Source organism: Ahaetulla prasina, chromosome 2 (genome assembly GCF_028640845.1).
Source record: "Ahaetulla prasina isolate Xishuangbanna chromosome 2, ASM2864084v1, whole genome shotgun sequence".
In the NCBI taxonomy this organism is placed as follows: Eukaryota; Metazoa; Chordata; class Lepidosauria; order Squamata; family Colubridae; genus Ahaetulla; species Ahaetulla prasina.
This window is the reverse complement of record NC_080540.1, coordinates 303,653,304-303,674,588: the sequence shown is the minus strand read 5'-3', so window position 1 is coordinate 303,674,588 and position 21,285 is coordinate 303,653,304. Positions and strand designations below refer to the sequence as shown.

Here is a 21,285-nt window from a genome sequence, read left to right as displayed (position 1 = left end):
TTCTTGTCCTGCCTTCTGGTGCTTTGAAGAATAGATTGGCCCCACTCTTCTTGCCATCCCTCAAATATTGAAAGACTGCTATCGTGACACCCCTAGTCCTTCTTTTCATAAGACTAGACATACCCAGTTCCTGCAACCATTCTTCCTATGTTTTAGCCTCCAATCCACTCAACATCTTTGTTGCTCTTCTCTGCACTCTTTCCAGAGTCTCAACATCTTTTTTACATCGTGGTGACCAAAACTGGACGCAATATTCCAAGTGCGGCCTTACCAAGGCATTAGGAAGTTGCATTAACACCTCACGTGATCTTGATTGTATCCCTCTGTTTATGCAGCCTAGGATTGCATTGGCTTTTTTGGCAGGTGCCGCACACGGCTGGCTCATATTTAAAGGATTCTCCACTAGGACTCCAAGATCCCCCTCGCAGTTGCTGCTATGGAGCCAGGTACGCTACAGGTGTGCAAGAGAAAGAAACTGGCTGACTTCATACAGGTAAAGTGCTGGATAGTTGGAGCAAGGCCAACGTGTCCCTGTCCTGAAAGAGGGGTTAGCATTAGGGTCAGTCGGAGACCTGAAAAGATTCTGGAGCAGAACCTGGAAACATCTGGAAAAGAATGAGGCCATTAACTGAAGTCAACTTGGATTGTGGCAAGACTCACTTTAACTTCAGGGGGTTCTCAGTAGATTGACGGAATGCCCGCAAAGTGATATATCTTAATTTCAGCAAAGCATTTGATAAACTTCTTCAAGACAGCCTAATTAGCAAGCTAGGTAAACGTGGGCTGGACGGACTCACAAGAGGCTGCTACATGGCTGGAAAGGAAATTGCTCTTTAAAAGTGGTCATGGATGGCTCCCTCATCTGAAGGGAGATCTCAATCGCCACCACAAATGATGGTCATAGGTTGCAATTTAACCCTTAATGATAGCAACAAAAAGTTACAGTCATATAGTCATAGGTGGAAAGAGATTGGTGATAGGAACGATGAGAAGATTAATAGCAGTGCAGATTTAGTAAATAGTTTGACAGTGTTGAGGGAATTATTTGTTTAGCAGAGTGATGGCCTTCGGGAAAAAACTGTTCTTGTGTCTAGTTGTTCTGGTGTGCAGTGCTCTATAGCGTCGTTTTGAGGGTAGGAGTTGAAACAGTTTATGTCCAGGATGTGAGGGATCTGTAAATATTTTCATGGCCCTCTTCTTGATTCGTGCAGTATACAAGTCTGTATACTGCACGAATCAAGTATATATGAAAAGGGTGAACTTAAATCCATGCAAGAACTAGAAGTACAAGGTATAAAGATGAATTAGTTTTCTTACTTGCAAATACATTCTAGATACGATAAAGATTTTAAGACAGAAGGTTTTTATAATAATTTGACTAATTTAGATAAAATTTTAACGGGTACTGATGAAAATGTAATTAAAAAATTATACGGATATTTACTAGAAGTTAAATTGGAAGAACAACAAGTTAAAGAAACAATGATTGCTTGGGGAGGAAAATTTGGATATGGGATTAATTTAGAGAAATGGCAAAAACTATGGTTGCAAAACTATAAAATGACAATGTCAACAGAATATAAAGAGAATTTGTATAAGATGTTTTACAGGTGGCATTTACCCCCCACGAGAATAGCCAGAATGTTCAAGAATAAATCCAAAAAATGTTGCAAATGTCATCAGATACCGGGCTCATATTATCATATGTGGTGGACGTGCGTAGAAGCTAAAAGATATTGGACTAAAATCCACACAGGGCTGGAAAAAATGATAAAAAAGCATATAGACTTTAAACCAGAGGTTTTCTTATTGGGGATTATACCTGAAACATATAATAGAGAATTGACATATTTGATTGTGAATGTAGTAATAGCAGCTAGAATTGTGTTTGCTAAAAATTAGAAAAATGAGAAAATACCAACACAGGATGAAATTATTAAGAAAATAATGGAATGTGCTGAAATGAGCAAATTGACATTCGAAATTAGAGAACAGGAAGATAAACAATATTATTATTATTATTATTTTTAATTTACATTTATATCCCGCCCTTCTCCGAAGACTCAGGGCGGCTTACACTGTGTTAAGCAATAATCTTCATCCATTTGTATATTATATACAAAGTCAACTTATTGCCCCTCCAACAATCTGACTCTTTCTTGACCGGGATGCCTTATGCACGGTCACTCATGCTCTCGTCACTTCTCGACTGGATTATTGCAATGCTCTCTACATGGGGCTACCTTTGAAGTGTACCCGGAGACTGCAGTTAGTCCAGAATGCAGCTGCGCGGGTGATTGAGGGAGCACCGCGTTGCTCCCGGGTAACACCTCTCCTGCGCAGTCTGCACTGGCTACCTGTGGTCTTCCGGGTGCGCTTCAGGGTTTTGGTTACCACCTTCAAAGCGCTCCATGGCTTAGGGCCCGGGTACTTACGGGACCGCCTGCTGTTTCCACATGCCTCCCACCGACCCGTACGCTCTCACAGAGAGGGTCTTCTCAGGGTGCCGTCCGCCAAGCAGTGTCGGCTGGCGGTCCCCAGGAAGGTCCTTCTCTGTGGGAGCACCTACTCTCTGGAACGAACTTCCCCGGTTTCGCCAATTGCCTGACCTTGGGACCTTCCGCCGGGAACTGAAAACTTATTTATTTATACAAGCAGGACTGGCCTGACTTTTTAAATTCTAAATTTAAATTTTAAACTTTTAATGGTAATTTTATTGGGTATTTTTATGGTCATCGACGGTTTTAATCTGGCCTTTCATTGAATAAGCTTTTTAATGGTTATTTTAATATGTATATTTATTGTTTTAAATGAAGGCTGTACACCGCCCTGAGTCCTTCGGGAGAAGGGCGGTATAGAAGTTTGATAAATAAATAAATAAATAAATAAAAAAATAAATCTGGGTCCTCATTTACCTACCTTATAAAGGATGGAAGGCTGAGTCAACCTTGGGCCTGGTGGGGCTTGAACCTGCAGTAATTGCAGGCTGCTGTGTTTTAATAACAGGCTTCTTACAGCCTGAGCCACCACGGCCTTTATATTATAAGATATGGGACTCATTTTATCAATGGCTAGATAAAAAAATATGGTAATGAAATTTGGTAGAGGTCTTTACAATACAAGAATTGTGGAAATATACAAAATATAATATAAAGATATACTATTATGGGATTGATTCAAGATGATGAAATGAATGATACAATATAAGCTAATTAAAATTTCTAGAACATTTTGTATGAAGTGGGGGAAGAAATACCCATAGTTAAGTAAATGACCAATGAGGATAAAAATATTTGGATATATACTAGATTGATAAAATGTGAAATTAAGTAAACTACAAATTATGAATATGGTGAAAATGCACAAAAGATTTGTAACCAACCGACACACTGTTTGTATTTACAATTTTAGATGGTGTTATGTTTTTATGTATGCTTGTTTAAAAATAAAAAGTGTGGTCACGGATGGCTCCCCTCATCCGAAGGGGATCGCCACCAGATCCGCCCTGGGTCCTCTTCTCTTTAATGGTTAATGACTCAGAGGAAGAGATGAATTTAATCACGATCACACTAGCACAACAGAAACTGGGAGGAGTAGCTGACACTGTAGAAGACAAGTGAAGCTCAAAATGACCTGGATAGGTTAAGAAGTAGGATAAAAGTTATAAAAAGAGATTTAACAGGAAAATCCGAAGTGCTTCACTTAGCAATCAAAGCTCCGATGTACAGAGAAAGAACTGAGAATGTCTTGCAAAAACTTTCGCATAATGAACTTTGAATGAATTATAAAACAGATAGAGGTAGTCCTCACTTAGTGACTGTCACATACAGCAACTATTTGCAGTTAAGGGTGGTAACAAAAAAAAGTATCTTTGCAACCAATCCTCACGTGTATGACTTTCTCAGGTCTGCAAAGCAAAGAAAGAGCTGAAGTTGGATCATAAGCAAAGGCCGGTTTCACTTAAAGAACGCTTCGGTTAACAACCAGGTTGCCGGACTCTATTATGATTGCTAAACGAGGATGAGCTGTGTTAGTGCTGCCAATTATTAGCAAAGCAGGCAAATTCTCCATGTGTACCTTAATGGTGACAATCGCTCCATTCTGCTCGGAACGGAGCTCCCTCAGTGCAGCCCCTTTTAAGGAGGGCTTGGACATCTGGACAGGGGACAAGGAAGGCAATGGGACACAGCCAGTGTGTGGGAGGGGCCGGAGAAGGCTTGGGGAAACTGAGGGATGACAGAAGCCAGAAGATCGAGAGTTGCCCTCCCTCCTTCCCTTGTGAGGATCCAGAATAATGGGGGTTAAAAGCACAAGGAAGGCAGATTCAAATGGGATGTTGGAAAAAACTTTCCAAAACCAATGGCAGCTGGATATGTGATGGAGGTGGGCTGCTCTTCCCTGGGGTATCCAAGGAGAGGTTGGACGACTTCAGAAACACTCCCTCCCTCCCTCCCTCCCTCTCCCCCTCCCTCTCTCCAACACACCCTATTATTTAGGTCCCCTGTGCAGCCCATCAGTAGCCACCCTGGAGAAGCAATGCAGGGCGAAGTTTGAATGAAAGTTTCCCCCAGCATCCTTGGCTGTCTATTGCCGAGGACAGTTGCCCCCTCCCCTTATTCTACCGACAGGGGGCTTCTGTTCAGACTGGAGAGGAGCTTGGCTCTTTCCCCCAGGAAGGGAAGTCCTCCTGTCCCTCCCCACATATCCCGGGACCCTTTCCTTTCGAGGCTCTTCAAATGGGATTTTAAGGAGGTCCTGCAAAACACTTCGGGCCTGTTGAAGGGAAAGTGATTAAGTGTCTTGATAATTGGCCTGCCCATCCTCTGTGGCAGTAATTAAAAATCCTCTCTTTGAAAGAGACCCTAATTGGCTTAGTGGATAAGCGACCTGCGGGAAAGAGCCCAGTGAAGAGGCAAGACTGGAAGCCTCCGTCCCTCGGTCACTTCTCTTGCTGGGCCAATTCCAGCTCTGCCCATCTTCCTTGCTGGCATTTTACAACCGAGGCCTGGCTTTGGCAAGCTTTACGGTGGGGATGGCCAGCCCAGGGCCATGGATCGTGGCTATCCCAGCACCAAGATGGTTGCAAAGTTGGGGTATTTGCTTTCAAAGAAGAAGGACGAAAAGGCAGGAGGGAGACCTCTGAGAGGGAAATCCAGACAATCAATCCAGCAAATTGCAGGCTGCATTCAACCAAAGACTCCCCCCCTCCCCCCCCCCGACTTCTCTATTTCAGGCAGTTATTGAGCGTGATGTCTGAAGTCACACCCACACCACCGAAGGGCCCAGATCCAAGTCTTTTTCCAGGGTTCCCAGGGGCTGTGAGGTCAGCGGGATGAAGGCCCAGTGTGGGCACGATGCCCAAGCAACCCCTCTGCTTTGCCAGCTGCACTGTGCCACTTGCTCTCAGGTGCCCTCCCAGGTGACGGCCACTGCCTGCAGAGGCCTACATGGGGCCCAGTTATTCGAGGGAGGCCTCCCCCATTTGCATCGACCCATCCTCTTAGATCTGGCAGGAGAGGCCGGCTCCGGGTCCCCTCAATTAAACAAGATAGTCTTTTGGGACCCCGGAAGCACACCCTCTCTGCCCTCTGGAATGGGGTTCCCCATGATTCAAAAGATACCCCTCCGCCCCAGTTGCTGATGGCTTCAAAGACCTTGAAGGCCGGACTCTGTCCAGGCCACTAAGGAGGGTGACCGATGCCCCCTTCGGACGAGGTGGGCTTATTTCTTTTTTCTTCCTTGTTGTCGTCTTTTATTCTTTCATATATTTTTTTTTGTTTACATTTATACCCCGCCCTTCTCCGAAGACTCAGGGCGGCTTACAATGTATAAGGCAATAGTCTCATTCTATTTGTATATTTTTTTACAAAGTCAACTTATTGCCCCCCCCAACAATCTGGGTCCTCATTTTACCTACCTTATAAAGGGTGGAAGGCTGAGTCAACCTTGGGCCGGGCTCGAACCTGCAGTAATTGCAGGCTCTGTGTTCTAATAACAGGCTTCTCTACTGCCTGAGCTATCCCGGCCCCTCTCCCTGCACAGTTTTTACCTCTCCCTGCACAGTTTTCTTGCCTTTTATGCTTTCCTTGTGAGCCCCCCCCGAGTCGCCGGGAGCCGAGTGGCATTAAAATGTTACCCATAATAGAAAAACAGGATCCTCACTTACAACACTGGGAGGCTGCAGGGGGCATCAGCTGCTGCTGGTCATCTTCCGTGGGAGACGGCTGAGAGAGAGAGAGGGAGGGAGGGAGGGAGGGGGGGAGAAGGTAAGGGCAGAGGAAGCTTTTCAGAGTCCAGCTGTGTCACCTCAACCACCCACCGCAGAGCCACCTACAGGGGCTGCCAGGGAAGTGACGGCGGCACCTGCCAATGCCCCATCCTGCCCGGGGGGCAGATGTACCACACTCGGCCAGTTTCCTGAGCCAGCAGGGACATCTCCCTCCGGCTGCCTGAACAGCCCTCTCTCCCTCTGCAGGCATGGAGCCGGCTCCTGAGCGGCCGCAGGAACGAAAGAGCAAAACCCTGGTTACGTGGCATCGTGGTAGGCTGCCCAGAGCCACTTCATATGGGAGATGGGCAGCATAAAAGAGAAAAGAAGGAAGGAAGGAAGGAAGGAAGGAAAGAAGGAAGGAAGGAAGGAAGGAAGGAAGGAAGGAAGGAAGGAAGGAAGGAAGGAAGGAAGGAAGGCAGAAAGGAAGGAAGGAAGGAAGGAAGGAAGGAAGGAAGGAAGGAAAGAAGGAAGGAAGGCAGAAAGGAAGGAAGGAAGGAAGGAAGGAAAGAAGGAAAGAAGGAAGGAAGGAAAGAAGGGCAGCATCTCCCCCTCCCTTTCCCCCCCCACTCTCTCTCTATCTCTCTCTCCCTCCCTCTCTCTCTCTCCACCCAAAAAATCCTTGAACATCCTCAAAAAAATCCTTGTGGATTGTTTGACCTAAAATACAGGGAGTCCTTGACTTACAACCACAACTGTGTGCAAAATTTATGTTGCTAAACAAGACAGATGTTAAGTGAATTTGCCCCATTTTGCGACCTTTCTTGCCCCAGTTGTTAAGTGAATGTCACAAAACGGGATAACATGACCCCAACACTCTGCGACTGTCATAAATATGAGCCAGTCGCCAAGGGTCTGATTTTTGATTGTGTGACTGGGCGTGTGTGTGCCACAATAAGTGTGAAAAACGATCTTAAGGCACTCTTTTCAGTGCTGCTGTAACTTTGAATGGTCACTGAATGAATGGTCACAAGTTGAGGACTACCTGTGTATGTAAGGAAAGGGGGAGAGGGGGGGCAACTTCACCTGTTCATGCCCAGCCCTGCCTGTCTCTCACCTGCTTGGAGCCACCCCAGGCACCCTGCACACCAAGTGGGGGGGGAACTGATCCAGCTTCTGTTACAGCCCCCCCAAACTCCCCCAGCTTGGCCCAAGCTAAAACCCCCCCCCCACAAAAAAAGGGGGCAGATTGCAAGAGCCTCCAGCCCATCCCCCACTCTGGCCAAGCACATTAATAGCCTCGGATCAGGATTTCTTTCTTATTCTTGCTCAAAAAAGACGGCGGTTAAATGGCCAAAATTATAGAACAGAACAGTGCAAACTGGGGGGCAGGGGGGGGGGCGGGACCCCATTCATCACAGAGTTTGTACCGTTATACAAAGACCAACAAAACACAAAAGGCAAATTAACGCTATGAGCTGCAGTCTGTCTTAAAACTTAACTGAGTTCCATGCATTTTGCTCGGCAATTATACCAAAACGATTTTCAAATTACTCATGTGATTGTTTCAACATAATTACAGGCACCAGAATATGGCCTACATTCTTTACAATAAGTGCCTCACTTTGGAAAAGCAGAATGTGCAGATTTTTTAGACCTGACCTTGCAAACGCTTCCCTTCCACCCCACCAACCCTCAGTCCCACAAGCGGGCTATCCCCTTCCAATGGTGATCCCACGAAACAAGCTTGCCCCGCGGGGGGGGGAGGGGGGGCGCCTGTGAGCAAAGCCTTCCTCATTCTGCCCTGGAGGGAGCGGGCGCAGGGGGTCCCCTGTGCCCAGGGGAGAGCAGCTCCCACCCAACTTCCTGGGGTTCATTACCCTGGGCTGTCATCACGGCAGCACCTTCCTGAGGTCTCCGGGGGAAGAGCAACAGCCCTTAGACTTACGTACCGCTTCACAGGGCCCTACAGCCCTCTCTAAGCGCTTTACAGAGTCAGCCTGTCACCCCCCCCCCAACCATCTGGGCCCTCATTTTACCGTCCCCAGAAGGATGGAAGGCTGAGTCAACATGGAGCCGGTCAGGATCCAACTCCAGGCTGTGGGCATGCAGTTTATCCTGCAGGAGGGAGCCCAGTTCTGGCACAGTGAGCAAGTCCCCTTACAGGAGTCCGGCTACCCGGTTCAGGATCCAGCCGTGCTACAGCTAGAAAGGGCCCCCAGCATAAGACGACCTTCGGGGAACTGAGCAAGAGACTCACCTCTTCCTCTTCCTCTTCCTCCAGCGAGTTCATCTGCTTCAGCTTCTTGGTCCAGTATTTGGCTTCTTCCTCAGGAATGTCTGCAGAGGAGCAAAGAGGCGCCAACCTTGAAGGCGGGGCAAGCCCACCATGCAAATGCCCTGCCCTGCCACCCCCAGCCTCGGCACCTGGGTCGAGGGCAAAGGCCCATTCTGGGAAAGGGGTGAAGAACGCCCTTATCGCTTCCCTGAGGCCTGGTGCCCGTCCCCTGGGGCGGACGATGGGATGGGGACGATGGTCATGGGGAGGGGGGGGCGAGGTCAGTCTCCAGGGGCTTCCGTGGTGGAGAAGCCTCCCTTTCACCTCCACCGAGGCTTTTCTTTCTACCAGAGACGCTCCTGTTGAATCCACCCAGGCCCCCGAAGGTCGCATCCCCCACGGCCAGAATCTTCCGTGGCTTTTAATTGTGTGCTTTTTAAAAATGTAACTTCCTCCTTTCCGGACTGTATTTTGGGGGTTTATGGAGTTGCTCTCCTTCTCCTTTGGCAATTAAGGGACTATCCCTGCTTAGCAGGAGGCCCTTTTTCTTCAGGTTCCCTCTGGCCCACGGTGGGAAACTGAGCTGCGTTGCTGCATTTTACATTTTAAGTTAAAGTCTTGGGAGTTGCCTCGGGAACTCCAGTTTGAGAAACTAACAGATGTAAAGAGATAAGCCGCCTAGATGTCCTTCTCTCTGGTGCACAGGCACAGAGTTCGGTTGCCCAAAGGACGGATTTCTTGCCCCTTGCAAGCCTCCCCATTGGCAGCTGCTTCTCCTCTCCGGAAGCCCCCAGACTGGCTTTAAGGAAGGTTCCCTCTCCCGCTTCCCAAATTAGGCCGAGGAACGGAAGGAATAAAAGCCCCACCAAGCAGAGGCCCCGGGCAGGATGAAGGCCGGCCAGAAGTGGCCCCTGCCATCGTTTCCTTGACAGGTATTTTCAAGAATGACCCTGGGATCACCGCCGTGAACACGGAGCTCCAAAACCAGGCCGCCCACACTTTGGACTGGGCTAAAGAACTGAAAGAGGACTTGCAAGGCAAAGCAGAGCAGAGAAGCCCCAGATTCAGAGGCCTCTTCTCTCAGGCTAACCACTTCCCAACGTATAGAAGTTTCCGAGCAAAACTTTGGCAGAGAACCGAATCAGACTGGAAAGGATCTCGGAGATCATCCAGCCTAACCCCTGCCTGGTGAAGGAATGCAGCATCCTAGCAAGTGGCCACGTCCCATGACTGTTGAAGGGCTCTTCCTGCGTGGAAATGGCCACCAAAGTCCCACCAAAATCAGCCTTCTTGGGATTGGAACCCAGGGACGAAACGGCCCTCTGAGATATTCAGCAGCAGTTATGAAGTCTCCTCTCGGCTCAACTTACCCAACAGGTACAAAATATGTTTTTTTTTAATGTAATGACTTATTAGCAATGTTTAACGGTTACTGTGGTTTGAATTATGACTTTTGTGGCTTATTTTTAGTTTCATCTACTGTAAGCCGCCTACCTCCACTCCGATAGGCAGCCCTGAGCCTTACGGGTGAATGCCAATGAGTTCATCCGTCAATCCATCCATCTTGCTCCCCACCAGTTTTTCCTTCCACGTAGCTCTCGTCTGTAGGCTGCTTTTCCCTGGACCTGCCCCCGCTGGCCAGTGGCTTCCACAAACGCAGTGCCCAAACTGGGGGCAAAAATCCACACGTGGCCTCCCCAGTGCAGGATGAAGGAGTGACGGCGACCCTTGACCTGGCTATTTCGTAGCTGTTAATGTCCTAGAGGGTGACTTTTGCTTTTCTTACAGCGGCATCAAACGAGTGGCTCGGACTCAGCTTCTGATCCTGTTTGCAGCTGCCGTTGCCTGGTGCACCTTCGGACTTTTACTACCCAAAGGGGCCAGAGAAAAGAAGGGGTGACGTGGTAGCAGCGTTCTAGTATCTGAGGGGCTGCCCCAAAGAAGAGGGGGGGCTCCACCTATTCCCCAAAGCACCTGAACAGCAGGAGAAGAAACAATGGATGGAAACTAATCCAGGAGAGAAGCAACCTAGAACTAAGGAGAAATTTCATGACAGTGAGGACAAGCAATCAGTGGAACGACTTGCCTCCAGAGGTTGTGGGTGCTCCAATAGTGGAGGTTCTTAATAATAATAATAATAATAATAATAATAATAATAATAATAATAATAATAATAATAATAATAATAATAATAATAATGGAAAAAATGGATTGATTATTTACAAAATAGATATCAGATTAAGAGATATCAGATTACTTGGTTTCAATATGAGCAACTACGTGCTAGATGGAAGGAAGATCAGAAAATTGGTATAGAGCAGAACGAGGGAAATTTGGTAAAGCAAATTAGAAATCAGTCTCAGGAACATATTTTCAGGAGCCAATATTATTGGAAACTTGGGAAAAAATTTGGGTTAGAAATGTTAAATTCACGCAGGCACAGAATCTGAGGGAAAATTTTTATAAAATGTTTTATAGATGGCACTTAGATCCTAAGAAATTATCGTGTATGTATCCAGATATGCAAGCAAAATGTTGGAGATGTAATTGTGATGATGCTACATATTTTCATATTTGGTGGACTTGTAAGGATATAAAGGCCTTTTGGATAAAAATTTGGTGGATTTTACAAAATGTTTTGAAAAAGAAGATAAAGTTCCTGCCGCAATTTTTTTTGTTGGGAATTATTACGGACTGTACAGTAATTGAGACTAAATTGATTTTAAATCTAATAACAGCAGCAAGATTACTAATAGGACAATACTGGAAGAAAAAAGAAGTACCTACAATAGAAGAATGGATATTGAAAGTTGCCAATTTGGCTGAGATGGCGAAGATATCAGCCTTTTTGAAAGACAATACGCAAGAAAGATACTTAAAGGAATGGAAAAAGTGGATTGACTATATTCAACGTAGATATCAGACTAAGAGTTATCAGACTGTCTTTGAATGATTATGATGTATTATTTTTGATTGTTTTCGGGGGAAGTTAGGAATTGATGATTGTAGGGGTATAATTAAGTTGGGACGAAAATTTTTTTAGCATATGTTTGTTTTATTTTTAACTATACCTTGTGCTCATTCCGGGAAGTCGGGGGGGGAGGGGGGGTTGTGAAGGGAGGGGGGAGGGGGGGAAAAATTTCTGTAAAACTTTTTGAATAAAAAAAAAAAAGAGATATCAGATTGCCTTTGAATAATTAGGATGTATTATTTTAGAATGTTATGGGGGAGGTTAGGAAATGAAAAGACTCGGATGAGGTTAATTGGATTAGAAGGGAAGATCTTATTCTATGTTTGGTTTATGTGTAACAATACCTTGTGATTGACCCGGGAAGCCGGGGGGGTGTGTGTGTGAAGGGAGGGGGGCAGGGGGTTTCGGGGGTGGGGGGAAAGGGGGAAAAATGTTTGTTTTTTAAAACTTTTTCAATTAATAATAATAATAATAATAATAATAATAATAATAATAATAATAATAATATCAGAGTTGGAAGGGACCTTGGAGGTCTTCTAGTCCAACCCCCTGCCCAGGCAGGAAACCCTACACCATTTCAGACAAATGGCTATCCAACATTTTCTTAAAAATTTCCAGTGTTGGAGCATTTACAACTTCTGCAGGCAAGTCGTTCCACTTATTAATTGTTCTAACTGTCAGGAAATTTCTCCTTAGTTCTAGATTGCTTCTCTCCTTGTTTTTTTTTTTTTAATTTACATTTATACCCCGCCCTTCTCCGAAGACTCAGGGCGGCTTACAGTGTGTAAGGCAATAGTCTCATTCTATTTGTATATTTACAAAGTCAACTTATTGCCCCCCCAACAATCTGGGTCCTCATTTTACCTACCTTATAAAGGATGGAAGGCTGAGTCAACCTTGGGCCTGGTGGGATTGGAGCCTGCAGTAATTGCAGGCTGCTGTGTTTTTAATAACAGGCTATCTTACAGCCTGAGCCACCACATTGCTTCTTACAGCCTGAGCACCCATTGCTTCTTGTTCTACCCTCAGGTGCTTTGGAGAATAGCTTGACCCCCTCCTCTTCTTTGTGGCAACCCCTGAGATATTGGAACACTGCTATCCTGTCACTCCTAGTCCTTCTTTTCATTAAACTAGGCATACCGATTTCCTGCAACTGTTAAGTCTCTTAAGAAGAGACTGGACAGCCACTTGTCTGGAAAGGTCCAGGGTCTCCTGCTTGAGCAGGGGGTCGGACTGGAAGACCTCCAAGGTCCCTTCTAGCTCTATTCTGACTGATCGAAGGTAGGATTTGGCGTGGCTTCCTCATCTAAGCCAGCCTGCTGACTTCTGCCTGGTTTTCCAACTTGTCAAGATCCTCCTGAATTCTGTTGGGGTCCTTTAGTGGTTTTTCCCTGTCTTTCTTTCTGAATCTGAGCAGATCCGTCAACTGCAGGGCCCCGATTCAAATGTGCGTCAGGCAGCCCAAGGCCTGGGACACAGAGCCAGAGTTTGCCTCTCCAGGCAAGGAATCCACACAAGGGAAGGGCAGCCCAGGCCCAGGTGATCTTTTCCATGGGGATTTAAGGGAGGTTTTGCTAAGATCAAGATCCAGGCCGCCCTCCACCTTCCTGTCGCCAGCTAGAGCAGGAGGTCAGCTTGGCTAAGCCCTGCTGGCTCCTGGTCCGGATTCTCCCCAATCAACAGCTTCATGATCCATTTGGAAGTTTTGACTGGCTCCTCATTGCTGACAATGAAAGCATTGGGCCCCCTGCAAACCTCTGCATTCCATGAACACGGGGTGGGGGTGAGGTGGGGGAGACACGGGACTCCTAACTCTCTCGTTTCCGGGTCTCTTCTGGTGATCCTGCCCAGCTCCGTTGGGACTCTTTGGGGGAGAATAAGCAGGGAAGCAGCTCTGCTCTTGGCCTTTTCCTTCTTCCTCTCCAGCCACTTCCCCCTTGTAACAGATCCATTCCTTCCTTCCTTCCATTAATTAATTCCCCATCTTACCACAGGTAACTCTGGGTGGCTTACATTAAAAGATAAAATATTACAAAACCTTTATACAATACAAGTTAAATAGTGGAACAAGATAGACTTTTTCTGCCTCGGACTACTGATCCAGCCAAAAACCGCTTTCCCCCCCTTGCTTTTATCTTCCCTCAGCCTCTCCCTCCTTCTTCCTACAAATATTTCCCATTTGCTGATGCAGCTCCTTGTTTAACTCCACCCACCTTCAATTCCTGGGCATGTTTCACCGAGCCCCCCTCCCCACTTTCTTCCCACCGGGAAACATTTCCGGCATCTTATTCTTGAGAAGTTTCCGGCTGTCCCATCCATCCTTCACCTGGAGGATTCCTACCCGAGGGATCCGGCTGAAAGTGGCTCTCCTGAAACCTGGTGTGTGCGTGCGTGATTATGATTCAGTGTCTTATACCGTAATTTTCTGAACCTCAAGATAACCCAAAGATATTTTTTTCCCAGAAGGCATCTGGACTTCCTTGGTTTTTTTTTCTTTGAAGAGGTTTGGCTTCTCATTCAGAAGCTTCTTCAGTTCTGATTGGTGCGGAGTGGAAGGATTTATATTCTTTGTAGTCACCTGGTCCTTGGCACTCTGACCTGGGCAATCGAGATAAACCTCAAGATAACTTAGTTCTGGCCTCCAGAAGTTCCCACTGCTTTTATTTTTTTCAACCAACCTCCTCACTGAGGACCAGACCGAGAAAACTGATTCGTCCCCTTTCTTCAACCTTTGGGAAAATGAAACTCCTACCGACAGCTGTCTGTTATGGCTCTTTCACTGGAATTTAGCCCTAGAAAGGAGCCTGCCCCTAAATGCCCACCATCCACCCTCTGCAGGAAGAAAATCTCGGCCACACTCACCAAAAGGCAACTCGAATCTTGTGTCCAGCAAGATCTTGTGCGGTGTTGGGTTTTTGGTGCCGCAGACCTCCTGGCCGTCCATCAGAACCTCGGCCTCCAGGGTGGACCACTCCCCGGGGCCTTCCTGAAGTGAGGAAAAGGCTGGCGTGAGAGAGGCCCAAAGCCAGCAGGCGCCCAAAGCCCGGAAGAGAACAGAGGGCATCAGCGAAGGCCCTCGGCCTGGCCGGACATTTGCTGCCCTGCCAGCTGCTGTCCGGATGTCCTCTGCCCACTCCCCAGACCACGGAAGCCAATTCCCGAAGGCTATTTTGAATCTCTTGACCAATGTCTGCGATTCAGTCATGGCTGCCCCGAAGTTGGTATTTCCAAAAAGCAACTGGACTTTCGTGTTTTTTTCCTTTGAAAATGTTTCACTTTTCATCCAAGAAGGTTCTTCAATTCTAACTGACTGAAAAACTGATTGCTTCCATTCTCCACCAGTCAGTTAGAACTGAAGAAGCTTCTTGGATGAGAAGCGAAATGTTTTCAAAGAAAATAAAAACCAAAGAAGTCAGGTTGCCTTTTGCAAAAAGCACTTTTGGGATCAACCCCCATTAAAAAGGGTTGAGAAAGAGGCGTCCTCCCCTGCCCTGGGGGCAGCCCTTTGCTCAGGAGGAAAACGCACCAGAAAAGAGCTTTGTCTGAGTGGTCAAGGAATAACTGCCTTATTTTTACCATCAGAAGGAATTTGGATACGGAGAGTCTTCAACTGACGAGGGCCATCGGGGCAGAATTTCCATTGTTCCCACGGTCACTAGGCGAGGCAACTTCCTGCCAGCTCCCCACAACCAAGTCAGTGGGGAAGAAGGCAGCAGAAAGTTGAAAGTCCCAGGGCAGCAAGTACGTAGGTGGCTCCTGCTGGGAGAGGGAGGGGGTGACGGTGCTGCTTTTGGTGGGAGAGGTGCAGTGAGGGAGGGGCAGTGAGGCTGGGGGGAGGGCGATGTGCAAGGTCCATGGGAGCGATGGGGAGGCTTAGGACAATGTGGGGAGTGTGTTAAGTTGCACGGTGAGGCTTCCAGGGAGCGTGTGGAGCTGCATGGGGGCAAGGGGTAAGATTTGGTGTGGGAGGCATGGGGAGGATGGGTGGGGTGCATGGGAGGTGCTGTGAGGGCTGAGGGTGCGAGGGAGGCATGGCAAGGTGCAGGAAAGGTGCAGGGGGCCACCAGGGAGATGCGAGGGTTGGAGAGGGGGTGCAAGGGTAGGAGGGAGGTGTGCAGAGGAGGGCTGGTGAGGGAGGCGCAGCAAACTTCATGGAGAAGGTGAGGGATCGGGAATGGCTGCTGAGCAAAATGGCCGTAAGTTGGAGACCACCTGCAGAAGGGAAGAATGAAGCAGACGTCCGATGAAATCACCCAGGAGAGGAGGTGGGCTGGGAGGGCGACTGACCTCATCCGACTGCCGGACGGTCTCCAGGGCAATCCAGGCCGTGCCCACCATGGTGTCCCAGATCAGCCCTTTGTTCCACACTTCCACAATCAGGCCTAGGTCCAGGCGGCTGATCTCGCTGCAAAGGCGGGGGGGGGGGGGAGAGAGAAGAGAGATGTCAGCAACCCAGGAGGGGGGGGCATGAGCTCCTCACCCTGAAATCTTCCTGCTAAGGGCTCCCCAAATGCCCATTTGGACCACGGGGCCCTCCCTGCAGGCAGAGGTCAACTCTGGCCCTGCCAGTGTGGAAACTCCGGCTGGTCCCAATGAAGGGGAAGAGCCGGCCCTGCACTGGTGCTCCTTGGCCACTAGAGGCCGCTCTGGACCCAGAAATCCAAGGTTTCCTAGGCAGGGCTGATGAAGAGGAGGAGGAGGAAGAGGCATCAGAGCCTCAGATCAAGGGCTCTGCCGGCCTTTAGCCAGGGAAAAGTCCAGATGGAGTTTTTAGAAGGGCAACAAGCGCTTGGTTTGGCCTCTGTAGCCAAGCATTCGCATCAATTTAAGGCCATTCGTTTTAGAGCCAACCCAGTTTGCTCCTCCAGAATTCCGTTGCAGCTCATTTAATTATATGAACTCACAAGTTAATTCATTGCTTTATAAAATGCAATGAATTCAGATCCAGACATGAGATTTCCCTAGCCTGTTGCTAAGAGAAAGTCCAGATCCAGGTTTCTTGGTGCAGGATCACCAGGAATCCACCCGAAGGGATCCAGGCCTGGGCCCCTGGGGGCTTTGGCCAGACCCTGTGTGCGGAGGGGAGAAGCTGGTCCCAGAGCTTCACTTACAAGAGAAAATCCTGCTCCCAAGACGGCTGGGCCCCACGAACAGCAACCGTTGTGCTCTTGACATTTTGCACCTTCAGTGTTACGTAAGTGTTGAATTTATCTGGACAGAGGGATTTTTTTTTTTTCATGAGTCAAATATTGGTAACTCTTTGCCAACACAAAACAAAAAAATGTGTCCTGAGAATTTGACAAACGGTCCAAGAACAATTCTGGTTAAAATTATGGCAGGCTTTTCCACTTGAATTCCACCTGGATTATCAGAAAGAGTTTGTGTGGATTATGGAAGGCTGAGAAAGACCTGAGAAGAGACAACTACCAGATCCAACAGAACTGGATAAATTTAATTCAGTCTCCAATCTTCCGTTTTGGTAACTGGTCTGCAGGAAATGGATCATCTAAACCAGGGATGTCCAATCTGGGAAACTTTAAAACCTGTGGACTTCAACTCCCAGAGTTCCCCAGCCAGAATTCTGGGAGTTGGTCCACAGGTCTTGAAGTTGCCAAGGTTGCATAGCCCTGGTCTTGCCCCTTTTCAATCAGCTCTGAGACAAAATCAGTCATACTTCAGGGAGGTCTTTCAGGTCTGGGAAGTGAGAGGGGGGCTGCGTTGGTTGGCTCTCTCAGCAGCTTCTGACATCATCCACCAGGGTCTCCTTCTGGGTGGGCTCAGGGGCCTTGGGAGGAGAGGGAAAGGTTGCAGGGGCTCCTTCTCCGGGGCTGGTTCCAGCTGGTGGTGGTGGAGGAGGAGGAGAAAGGCCATCCCGAGACCTCATTTGATGTTCACGGGAAGTCCTCACTTAATGTTCATCACAAAGTTCATCACAAAGTGACAGTCGTTCAGTGAGACGTCACGTGAACGTGAGACTTACAACCTCACTTCCACCACTGTCATTAAAAAAGGAAGCTGTAAAAGGAAGGGGACTTTAAGTCGGGCTGCTGGGCAGCGGAGCCAAAGGGCGGAAGGGAGCTCGTGTTTCCTTGCTGCCAGTAAGCCTTAAGGGAGTCTCTTCCCTCCCGCCTCGTTTTCCTCCAGTGGTGCCTTCGGCCTCCCTCACGCCCCTCCATCGCCCAGAGTTCCTCTCCAAGCAGTAATGTGGCCTCAGTCAATCTCTGACCCAGAGCAACCCCAGCAAGTGGCTCTCTGGCCATTCACCACAGCCAACTCCCCACGGGACAAAAGAGTTAACACTAATATCAAAGAAGCAGTGGGATCATTAAAGAAAGGATGAAAAAGAGAGGGGCAGAATGAAATTGAACGACAAAAATGAATACACTTATTTTAAGTAATTAACTTGAATTGTGAAATTGTCCTGCAGTGAGTTGGCCTTGGTGTGTGGTCCCCTTCCGCCAACAGCCGCCTGGGCAGAGAGACCAAAGGGGTCCCGGGTCTCCTCGTGGCCGGGAGCAGAGCTCAAAGAGCAGCCCCACGAGAAGAGAGGCCAGCACCCCCCAATTCCAGATGACGCCCCCATCAGGGAGGTCCACCAGGTCTAATGGTTGTCTCAATGGTCACCTTCAAATCTGCACCCCAGAAAGAAAGACTGAACTCCGCAAGTGTCACAAGCACAAAGAGGCCACCAAGGTTCCTGGCAAGCTCAGGCTGGTGGGGGGAGGGGGGGTTCCCTGCTCAGGGAGGCTAGTATATCAGCACCAACCCCACCCGCCTCTTGCAGGCCAACTTCCTGAGTGGGATCTGCAGAGTGACAATCCCAGAGGCCATCAGAGCCTTGTGACTGACACCCCACCTCTGGCTCTGGGTCAGGGCTGAAGTCGCACACCCCACCCAGCCGGGCGGGAACCTTCTCCTAAAATGCCCAGCCAGGTTTTGAGAACACTGGAGTCCTCCCGAGACGTTGGCACCAACGCCCACCCTCTTTCATGGCCGAGAGGCCGAAGGCAGAGTGGGTGAAAGACGCCCCTGCCGGGAACTTCTCCCGCCGAGGGAAGGCCTTAAAGGAGCTTTAAGAAAGCCTGAGCGAGCACTCAATCTCTGGAAGCTTTCCAGGGGCCGGGTTAACTTCTGCACTTTATTTGCTAAACCCGTTTGCTGCCAGGTCTTCAGAGGAACAAGGCTAAGCACACACAGCAGCAGTTAAGCCACAACAGAGAATAATACAGAGCAGACCACAAATCCATCCATCCCCCCACCCCACCCCCACCCCGTGCCTTCGGGAAGGGCCAGCCCCACCAGAGGCCGGCCCCACTTCTGGAGGGAGGCTGTTCCAGGAGGGCCCTCAAGGGGAGGCTCTGCCTCGGCACCTTCTCCCCACCTGTCTGGGGGTGCAGGGAGCCCCAGGCCGGGAGGCCATCACCTAGACAGGGGGAGCAAGTAAACCCCAGGTGAGCTACCACCCCAAAGCCAACGTGCACCTACCTGGGGGTCCCTGGAGCTTTGCTTTCTTCACTGGGGAAAGAAGGAGGAAAGAGCAGAAGATCAGTATTCCATGCCACAAGACGGTCCCTTCCTCTCCCTTCCTCTCAGGGTGTTCCACGTTGGGAGGGGAGAGAAAGGAGGACGAAGACCCCCCCCCGGCCAGCTGTTCTCCCACCTCATCTCTGGCCCAAAAGCATCCTGCTTCCCCCTGGGGGGGGGGGAAGGGGGTTATAAATGGATTTATAATGGAAGCCATTTCTTTATTATTCCTTCTTTTCTATCTCTTTTTCTTCCTTTGTGTTTCACTTCTTTTTCTATTACTTTTCTCTATTTCTCTTACCTTTAACTTAAAATTTGTATTGTCTCTACTCTGTGGGAAAAAAACCTCCTTAATACAAATCACATGCATACGTTTATAAAGAACAGCAGGGGACAGATAAACCCCAGGAATTGCCCCAAAGAGGCCCAAGCGCAGGACGGAAATTGCCCTGGGTTTCTAGCAGGGAAAGCCACATTTTCCCAAAGAGACGGGATCCTTCCCTTCCCCTCACCCCACCCCATGCTGTGAGATCCCTGGTGAGGAACAGCCCCTTCTGCCAGAGGGGCTACTACTCTGGCCCCACACATCAGCCATGGAAACACCGTCCCCCGCCCCAAGAGCAATTCTAGTCCAGCAAGAGGGGTGGGGAAGGGCAGGAGGCAGCCCCCCTCCCCCCCAGGCCAAGCGTCTGACCTCCTCTGGCTCCAGGGCTGCCACCTACCAGGCCAGGCATCTGAAAGGCCAGGAAGCCTCCTGCGAGTAAAGGAATCCCCTTCACTTCCTTGACTAAAAAGCCACCTTTCTCTGGCAGGGCTCATCTCTTGCACTGGGGTGGGACTGCTTTGGGGTCTGGGGGAGACAGCGGCCCACCCCTTGCTGGCCCTGGGCACATTTAGCCCAGAGGGAGAAGCAGGGAGGGGGGTGCCTGGAAGAGAGCCAGGCTCTCAAGAGAGCACAGCTCCAGATGTGCTTGTCCCCAGCACCTCCAGTCAGTGGCAAGGCTTTCTGATCAGCTTAAACCCACAGCAGTCTAATCCCCAGCCTCCTGCTGCACACACACACACACACACACACACACACACACACACACACACACACAAAAACGGGGAGGAATTGGCAGGCGTCAGGAGTGCATCAGGTGGCGGACCAGGGCGCTGCTGCACCTGGTGTCATTCCAGGTAGGCTGGCAGGATCAGTTCCCCCGGGACACAGCAGAGGGAGGGGGGGCGGAAGGCTGTGGCCTCCGAGATGAGCTTGGCAGAGCCACCAGGAAGGAGGGGAGATAGAGCAGCAGTCGCCAGGAGGCGGGATGAAGTGCAGCGGGCGCGCCTGGCACTATGCGCCAGGGTGCCACAAGGCTTCTGGAGAGACGAGCGCAGAGCCTGTGAGTCGCAAAGCACCAAGGCATGTAAGGAAGAGGCGTGCCAGGGCACCATCATGGCAACCAAGCGGTCTGGTGTGTTCCGAGGGCACCAGCTTGGGGAAACGGAAACAGAAGGCCTGGCAACACAAGAAGGCTCATGCCAACTGTTGCTGGGGAGGAAAGGTGCCAGGGCAGAGCTGCAGCCTGAACCATCTGCGCCCCTCAGTGCCACCGCCAGACCTGCCCCATCACCATTCTCCACCCCACTGCTCTTCTGCCCCATTCTCCTGGAAGGCGGGGAGGGGGGAAATGGGGACAGTGAGCAGGAGGGGCTGCTGGGCATACAGTCTGTCCCCATTTCCTGCCTCCAGCTCCCTTCCAGCTCTGCTTGAGGAAGAACAACAGTGGATTCAGCTGGGAGGGAGGGAGGGAGGGAGGGAGGGAGGAAGGGAGGGAGGAAGGAAGGAAGGAAGGAAGGAAGGAAGGAAGGCCTGCCCAAGAGATTCTGCCTGGAGCAGGATGGAGAAGCAGCCTTGCCCTCAGCTAGAAGAAACTCCTGGGGGAAGCAGAAGCTACTGCTGGGAGTGGCGGGGGGGGGGGGGAAGAAGCGGGGGGGGGGGAGGGAAGGAAATCATTATTGCAATTCGGCCTAGAGAAGAGGGACAAAGGGAGCCCCACAGCCTCCTTCCCCAGCAAGGGCCCTGTTGGCAAAACATCTGGCCTTCCCTCCAGGCTGCTTCTCGTCCTTTCTCCAATTCCAGGGGAGCTGTGCCTGGCGAGGGCCAAGCCCAGAGGCCTCAGCACGGAGGCTGTGCCCTGCGGGAGCCCCGACTCTCGCCAATCGAGTCCCGCAGCCAGAAGCTCCGGTGCCACGCTGGGTGCCCACCTCTCAGGACTGAAGTGGCAGAGTTAAGAGGAACTTGTCCTTGCCTCCTTCAAA

General features: G+C 49.5%; 1 protein-coding gene across 1 annotated transcript in view; it reads right to left on the bottom strand.

The window, feature by feature from the left end:
* LOC131190759 (uncharacterized) overlaps positions 1-21,285 on the bottom strand; it is a 148,802-nt gene that overhangs the window by 110,752 nt on the left and 16,765 nt on the right. The window contains exons 2-7 of the mRNA XM_058168114.1: positions 18,943-18,972; positions 16,569-16,668; positions 15,745-15,862; positions 14,320-14,443; positions 8,469-8,548; positions 6,167-6,224 (exon numbers count right to left, since the gene is read on the bottom strand). Coding sequence (XP_058024097.1) covers positions 6,167-6,224; positions 8,469-8,548; positions 14,320-14,443; positions 15,745-15,862; positions 16,569-16,668; positions 18,943-18,972 — 510 coding nt within the window. The remainder of the gene's footprint in view (positions 1-6,166; positions 6,225-8,468; positions 8,549-14,319; positions 14,444-15,744; positions 15,863-16,568; positions 16,669-18,942; positions 18,973-21,285) is intronic.